Source organism: Oreochromis aureus, linkage group 15 (assembly GCF_013358895.1).
Source record: "Oreochromis aureus strain Israel breed Guangdong linkage group 15, ZZ_aureus, whole genome shotgun sequence".
Taxonomy (NCBI): Eukaryota; Metazoa; Chordata; class Actinopteri; order Cichliformes; family Cichlidae; genus Oreochromis; species Oreochromis aureus.
Window position 1 is genome coordinate 22,170,724 of NC_052956.1, and position 8,258 is coordinate 22,178,981.

The 8,258-nt window shown below is 34.7% G+C and overlaps 1 protein-coding gene across 2 annotated transcripts; it reads left to right on the plus strand.

The window, feature by feature from the left end:
• The first annotated feature begins 5,037 nt into the window (after positions 1 to 5,037).
• On the plus strand, positions 5,038 to 8,032 carry LOC116326771. 2 transcript variants are annotated; one of them, XM_039599330.1, is made up of 7 exons: positions 5,038 to 5,137; positions 5,890 to 6,225; positions 6,356 to 6,622; positions 6,763 to 6,861; positions 6,954 to 7,043; positions 7,116 to 7,144; positions 7,404 to 8,032. In XM_039599330.1, the coding sequence occupies exons 1-7, from the start codon at positions 5,083 to 5,085 to the stop codon at positions 7,470 to 7,472; spliced, it is 945 nt and encodes a 314-aa protein (XP_039455264.1). In that variant the 5' UTR covers positions 5,038 to 5,082; the 3' UTR covers positions 7,473 to 8,032. The 2 variants fall into 2 exon arrangements, with proteins under 2 accessions (XP_039455264.1, XP_039455265.1); XM_039599331.1 differs by having other exon boundaries at positions 6,763 to 6,828.
• The last annotated feature ends 226 nt before the right edge of the window (positions 8,033 to 8,258 follow it).

Below are 8,258 nucleotides of genomic sequence, written 5' to 3' on the forward strand. Positions count from 1 at the left end.
ATGACTACACTTTACAAAATTCCAGATTAGACAATTACTCATTTGTTCATGGTTTAAGAAACTTATGTGAACAACAATATAATGGTGGACTTTGCAGATGCTTATCTCATGCAAGTCAGTAGTTTTTCCTTTGTTTTGCAATTGAGCAGACTCAAACTGATGTTTCTGAAATATTCATATTATCAAATGTTTCAGAAGCATGCACTCATTTTCAGAGATATTGGTTCTGTGGAATTTGTTGCAATTGTAAACAAAGACAAATACAAGAGTTTGATGTCTTACTTGTTATAAACTGATCTTTACTGTCACTTATCAAAGGTTTTGTACTATTTTAATATTTCAAGTTTTATGCTAACAGGTGTGACTGAGCACAATGAAGTTTAAAAATTTTGTAAATGTAAAGAATAACTTTTCTAAAATAGCAAGTGTCCCATTGATACATTACATTAATGCAGACTTTATGTTGTTACTTCACAAGAATCACTACTGCTCCGAGAGTATTGGTCAGAATTTAATCTTCACCCAAACTGGGCTCAAGACCAAGTTCAAATTTATTGTTTCACAGGGAGCAGCCTTTGAGTTTTGATGGATTGTGAGCCTGATGAGCTACGTCACTGATTTTTCTGTTTCTCAGATGACTAAGATGGCACAATAAATGGTGAATGTTGGGTGCTCATGAGTAATTGTCTTGTCATGTTCTTAAAACAAACTTTCTGTATGAAATGATCAGATAGACTTTAATGGAATCTGTGGGTTTTATTTTTTTTCTGTAAACAACAGAAAATTAATTTAAAGGAATGTAGATATTTAAACCTGAGATCTAAGATAAACCTAACAGGTAGTTTTGCTGAAATGGATGTTAGAAAGCCAAAAAACAAAACAAAACTTAAGATGTTTAATACACATTTTTCTTTACATCCAGTCAATCAACTCTGATAATTAAAATGAAACTGATTTACAAGTTCACTCAGCTACCTTAAGGAGCTCAGGTAATTAATAAACTTAAATCAACTTAGCTAACAGATTATGTTAGTTAAGCTAAAATAGATTCCTAAGTTAAAAGAACTACTAAAGTATTTGAATTAACTAAAAAACCCAAGTCAACTGAACTAGGACAAGAGTTTAAACAATAGATTATTTTAATTTAGCTGAAAGGGTTTTCCCAAGTAAAAATGACAATTAAAGGAGTTGAACTGACTAACAAATCTCAGCCAACTAAACTAAGATGAAAGTTTAGACAACATGTGATTTTTCATTAAGATAACAATTGGTTGTGTTATAAGAACAAACTCTATTTCTTGACTTAACTTAAAATTTTAAGGCAGCCCTTTACCTCATATTTTTAAGTTGAAACAACAAGTTATATTTTACAGTGTACTTTTAATTAACTGCTTTAGCCCACTTACAATGAAAATTTAAAAAAATCTTGTTCATGACCTGTGCAGTATGTTAACACTATTGGAAGTAAAAAATAACTTGAACTCCAATTTTGAAAACACAACTTTCTTTCTGTCTTTTTTTTTTTTTTTCATAAAGTTCTGACTTGTATTATTAGTCTGTGGTCTGGGAGAGAGTCCTGTAACTCTGTCTGCCACATACAGTATATAATGACCAATGTTGGGCAATTAATTATATAATTACTTCTTCAAAAAAGTAACTCAGTTTGGCAAACAACAAAGTTTTTTGCAGCTATTTATTTTTTAATGCAGCCAAGGCGTTTTTAAATAAACATTTCAGACTATTTACAGAACAATCAGCTGTTCTGCATCAAATCTGATGCCACACAAATTATTTGTGCCACTCCAAAAAATAATTTCTGTCCACTATGAGATAAAGGAGAACAACAGCCTGATACCTGCAGGCCTGACAACAGGAGATGTATCACTCCTGTAACACCTGTAACATTCAGCAGCCGCCTCATTGTTGTGATACACACAACATAACTATTGACTACACTACACACTAACTACACAAGATTTGCGCTAAACGTCTCAAATCTCTCACATCTCAAAACCGCCGTCACTCCTAAAACTTCCCCCCGTTTCTTAACAACTAGATGCCACGTTGCCATATCATTTTTTGATTGGTCGACATGGTACTTTTTTCGACCAATAGGAAAGGGTGGGGGTTTTTTTGGTTTTGTTTTTGCTCACAGGCGGAGAGTACTTTCGAGCGTTTTCCTTATAAAACACCGTTTTTACCGTTTCTTCCCGCAGTAAATATCAATAGTATTCTGGAAGAAAACCAAACATTGTATATATTTTTATCATAACTCTGGTTTTACGTGGCTTATCAACACAATTTAAAAACTGGTATAAAGTCCACACTTTTTCCGTCAATTGTTCCATCTGTCCTGCTCACAACTCCAATGGTTGTACACGTTGTCATTAACGTGGCTTCACTCCACATCAGCCACGTCGCTTTGCTAGCTAAAACACCGGTGTCGGCACATAAGGACGCTGTCATAGCCTGTCAACGACGTTGATTGGCTGCGTATATACGAATGTGAATCGCATCATTGGCTGGACTATAGGATAAGGTGGCATCGTTCTAATCCCATACAGGAGCAGCCAGTCACTTACTGACTAACACTGCAAAACAGAATTGTTAAAGTATTTATTTTAATTTCAGTTCAGGTTAGATTTTTTTTTTCTGTGCGCAGAGACCGTGCCAGCAGTGCGCAATTGCGCACGTGCGCAGCTTAGAGGGAACATTGAACACAGTGACATTAAACTGCTCTGTGTCCACATATGAAGAATGCAAATACACGGTGAAATGACTCTATAACAATGACAATGGCGTGTGGATATCACAGTCTACCTGCTCAGCTAGTGTGACCTTTACAACATCTGATCATATTTACACATCCAACAATTGTTGGAGATTTTGAAGTGCAAAGTGACACATGGTGGAAAAGGTGGATGGTGGATGTTTTTCCTATTGACTGACTTGGAGAGTGGACTAAAAAAGTAAATAACTGGTCAGCACTGGTCAGTGTTGAACAGATTTAAGCATCTGCTCCAATCAAAGTTTAGTGTTGGATTATTTAGACCTTGATCAGATCAATAACACTGAACAAATACACTTGTTTCATTACATGACAAGCTTACTTGTCGTCTGTGATCAAGTACAAGTAAAACCCAGTAAATTTTCTGCTTCCTTCCAAATGTCAGTGAAAACAGGTGTCCAGTAAAGTTAGAGTCATAACTTTTTACGGCAGTGTTTGTTTCCCTTTCATTTCCTCGTTGTGGGTGTAACCACTCATTCTGTTCTAAGCTTACTGTCTGTCTGCTTGTGAGTTTTCCTGTTGTATATTTAGTTTTGTTTGATGGATACTGTTATCTGGTCCCTGTTGGATTTTTCCTTGCCCCAATAAAAGTTTGGCTTTTGTTTTCCACAGTCTGCATTTTGGATCCACAATTTTCATTTCATTCAACATTACTGTTTTGTTATTAGTTTTATGTCTACTGGAGTGTATAATGGAAGATGTTAGGCTGAAGTTCACCATGTAACATTCTATTTTTATTCATGTATTTTTTACCAGTTTCGTCAGTTTCGTTTATTTTTTTTAACAATTACTGTTGTCCAGCAGGGGGTGCTGTATAATAATTGTAACAAACTAAGCTGGGGAAACAGCAAAAGCAGAGGAGGTAATGATGAACTCCAGTTATTACTTGTTGGTATCTACTTAATGCCAAATAGACACATACACTAGCTGGTTAAAAAAATAAAAATAAAAATGAAGAACTTTTTTTTCATATTTTATTTTTATTTTTTCAAAAATGAGTGCTCTTTATGTAAATATGATGATTGTGATGTTTCTTTAAGCAAAGCAAACTAAGATTGTTGCAGTCTTAAAAATGAAAAAATAAACATCCAAATTCAAACTCTCTCTGCTTAAGTATGTCATTACTCTGCACTCTGAAAGGTAATGGTAACATTTCTACTTCTCTGGCATATTCTCAGTAGATCTTTCTCTTTCCTTTAGTGTCAGAGATGGAGATAAAGTCACTTTGGAGGAAAGGAAAACAAAGGAACAAAGGAAGTAAAACCCAAGACAACGCACACATGGAACACATGCTCACCAAAATAAGACAGGAAATGAGAAAGCTAAACAGAGAAAACAATCAGGGGTGCTAGTTTCAGTCATTATGCAAATCCAATGTTATGAGGTCGGGGAAATCTGCAATCAGATGAGACTGAAGAAGTCACTTGGATGAGTGGCACTGAAAATGTGAAAACCTGCCACTGCATCCACGTGAACAGAACCAACTTTTACACTAAGGGAGGAATAAAGCCAAAGCAACTAGGACCTGAGAACTAAATACACAAAGGACTACAGGAAGTTAATATGAATACCATACAAACCAGGAATCACAATGAATATTTAAATAAACAAAACTCAACATTTTATTTTTAGGTTTCAAGAAAGTAAAGCAATTTAAAATACAAAATATTCCCACTTATGTTTATTCTGGTCATTTGTGGATAACACCTCCCCCACTCTGGTGCTGTTGTAGCCACATTATCGACAAAAAACATAATCATAATTAATTATTTTTTTAAATTAATTAAAAATTAATTGAACCAGCTAAATCATTAAGAGCAAAGTCTTGATCACCATCACCAACATGGATTCTGTTGTTTAATAAACACTGAACAAGCAATATGAGTTTGCACAAGACAGAATGTCACACTGCACAATGTAATGTCATTCCTGGTACGAATACATATTTTGATATATGGCAGTGGACAGGAAGTGTGCTGTGGCTTCAGTGGAGATAAAACTCTACAACACATTATTTAATATCCTATAAAATTACTCTTATTTCCCTCCACCAAAGTTAGTAAGACTGCAGTGTCAGTTTGGTTGAGAAGGGGTCTACACATTTGAAAAAGGGAATTCATGTGATCTACATTTAAAAATAAATACAACAAATAACCATAACATTAAAAATAACCACAGCCTGAATGAGGAGGAGACAGGAAGTAAACTAGATAGGCATGTGTCGTTGACAAGTGCAACAGAGTTTGCCAGTTACAGATGTGACAAGATGAGAAGGAAAACCAGAACAAAACACGATGATTGAACACAAATTATTCAACATTTCTCTGTTTTTGTTGCTTCTTTTTTCAGGTAAGGAAACCTATATTTACAAATAAAACCTTTTTGCTATTTTTACTTAATATCAACAACAAATTTCAAACACACAGGTTCAGATATGAAAATTAATTAGCTTTGCAAACCTCTTCCTACTGTAACACTTTTTCAGCATCTAACTTACTGATTAGATTATTGTTTAGATTAACAGATGCATGAAGTATTTTTGAATAATTCACTGTCTTAATGATAGACTTCTGTTATTGATAAGTATGTTCACTTACAATAGTCACCAAAATCTTGTTTTGTCTCAGTTATTAGGTTTAATTTCTACGTCAATTTTCTTTTACCTACTTTAGCTTTTATGCTGTGATACTTTCTGTTTGCTTTTTGCATTTATTTTTATATTCCTCCTTTGGAGTCTTTGTGGAGCAAATCAGCTGAACTTGTTGTTTCAAACTGTTTGTTAAATAATGTGAGAAGAGAAAGCTGAAAGTCTTTATGAGGACATCATGATTCACTAATTAAAGGAAGCTCTTCATGCATCTAGATGTATTACAATGTCTGGGGTTTTTTATATTTGTGCTTCAGTTTAAAGGTAAGGATACATTTAACATGTAAGAGATTTTTTTCTATCTTCTTTTGAGTTTTACTTTATTTTAAACTCCAAGACAGCTGTGCTTTTGTTTGACAACCCAAACCAAGTTTTTTGTTAGTTCTTTTGTAATAATAATGTAAATCATCTCCGTTCAGACAAGTAATGTTTTTTTTCTCTGTTATATTCTCAGGAGATCTAAGTGGAGATTTTTCACTCTCCTTCACTGTCAGAGATGGAGATAAAGTCACTTTGCCTTGTGAAAACGTGATCAACAATCATCACAGCTGTCACACTACCACCTGGCTTTTCACTGATTCAAGAGGAAAAGCAGCAGTAGAGCTGGTTAATCTTGGACAGATCAAAGAAACAGTCAAATCAGACAGACTGAGTGTTACAGCAGAATGCTCACTGGTTATAAAGAAGGTCACAGCTGAGGATGTTGGTCGTTACACCTGCAGACAGTTTAGAGGCAATCCAGGGAGACAGCAAGGTCCAGATGCTGTGGTTCATCTGTCTGATGTCATCAGTGAGTATTTATACCACAATATGTTGGAGGTCAAATTGTGTTGTTAGAGCAACATAATAAAACATTAAAGTTAGTAAAAAGAAACATATTCATACTGTTTTTAATTCTTCTTGCATTTCATCTTCACCAGTGACTGAACAGAAGAGCAGGGATCAGGTGACTTTAAACTGCTCTGTGCAGGTACATGGACATTGTGAACACAAAGTGAAGTGGATCCATTACAGTGAAGCTCTGAATAGAGATTACTCAAACATAAAAACATCACAGTCTTCCTGCTCTGCTACTGTGACTTTTGTAAATTCTTTATACAGTCACATATCTAACTCTGACTTTAAGTGTAACGTAACAACAGAAGATGACAAAGAGCAGCTTTTTACCTTCAGCCCTCATTCATCAGGTAAGAAAGCAGGAGAGATTTTAATGATTATGATGAACTTTTGAAAATAACTTCACATTATCTGCTTATTTTAACAACTTAAAGTTTTAACTGACCGAATATACAGACAATTTATTACTGAATTTTATTTTTTCATTTAGGTGAAGAAACAATTACAACAACAACAGCTAAATTGGAAATCACAATTGAAAATACAATGAGAGCAGGTCTGGCGACAAAAGAGTTGGAAAGCATGGAAGGTTCAAGAAAATTAGTTTGAGGTTTGTGTTGTGTGTTTTGCAAAGAAAAATACATTTAAAATATGCTTTTCGTGTTTTCTTTATCTTCCCAGACTGGTCCTGGTACAGGCTCATCATTGTGGCTCTGGGTTTAGCAGCACTTATTGCTGCTGTTGTGATCGTCAACATCTGGATAAGAGTTGGTGAGAATAATCATATATAAACAAGATTTTGTTTGTGGAAGCTAAAGTTGACTCCTTACTTGGTCCTTTTAGGGGAAAAAGCACAGATGGATGAAAACACGGTGAGTTTGTTAACTTTTTTAGGTGAAAGTATACACAATAAATAGACGATCACACTGAATTTTGGATAAAACTGTCCTGTAAACTGTTCTGGCTATTATACATTAATTATAATCATGACTAAAAGTGTACCTCCTCATGAACAAGTAGAACCCATCAGGATAAAAGAAAATCTTTACTTTGTTGGCTTATTAGTTTGATTGTGCTAAATGCAAAATGCAGTTACAGTTTTAATGAAGTTCATTATTCTGTATTTTACAGATGTGCAAAGATGAGGATGATGATGGAGCAGTGAACTATGAAAATGTCCAATCATCTGATGAAGTTTGACCGACCCTCCTGCTTCTGTCAGATCTCACATATCAGCACTCGCATATCAGCTGTATATTTCTTTTCACCTTCATACTCAACCTTTTAAACAGAGACTCATGCTCTTGCTTTAGTCACAGTTTGGATAACGGTACTGAAACTGTGATATGATGTTAACTCTCCTACTTTTAAAAACAAAGTGACTTTTATTTGTTTATTGTTTCTTTTGTTTTGTTTTTTGAAGTGACCAGTATTTTTAATGGTTTTTCAACATTTATGTGCTTTGTCTCAGAGGCCTTGAGGACAGCCTGGATATTTCTTGATAAACTAAGATAATGATTTCTCCCCGATTCAAAGATCTACCAGCCATTTGTCCTATACCTTTCTGTTGTAGCAGCAGAGCTTAGTTTTATCACTCTGTGTGAGGAAGAGCTGATTTAATCAGAACTAAATTAGCTTTATATCATTAATGTCAAAGTGCTGTTAAGAATCCAGGCTGTACTTCAGTGAGCTTTGATCTAACACGACACATTGTTATCTCGATTTGAACATAATGAAATCTATCAAATAAATAATTCTTTCCGGAGGACTCTTGATTGGGACCCTTTAGTGACTTCAGCTTGCTGATCGAGGAGGATTGGACTTTTATTGTGGCTAGTTTGTATTTTATTTATTTCCTTCCCCTTTTTGGTTTTTTGGTTTTTGTGTTTGTTTTTTTACTATATTAACTGGGCTCCACATCTTTCTGCTTCCGTAATTACCCCCTGCTGTTCCCCCCTTTTAGAAAGGCTTTCCTGCTAGTGTACA

Bases quoted from the DNA above. Each gene is read 5' to 3' on its own strand.
- LOC116326771 (XM_039599330.1), top strand. From the start codon at position 5,083: ATGATTGAACACAAATTATTCAACATTTCTCTGTTTTTGTTGCTTCTT. The intron at 6,226-6,355 runs GTGAGTATTTAT...CATCTTCACCAG, and splicing joins TCATCTGTCTGATGTCATCA to TGACTGAACAGAAGAGCAGG. The intron at 7,145-7,403 runs GTGAGTTTGTTA...TGTATTTTACAG, and splicing joins CACAGATGGATGAAAACACG to ATGTGCAAAGATGAGGATGA.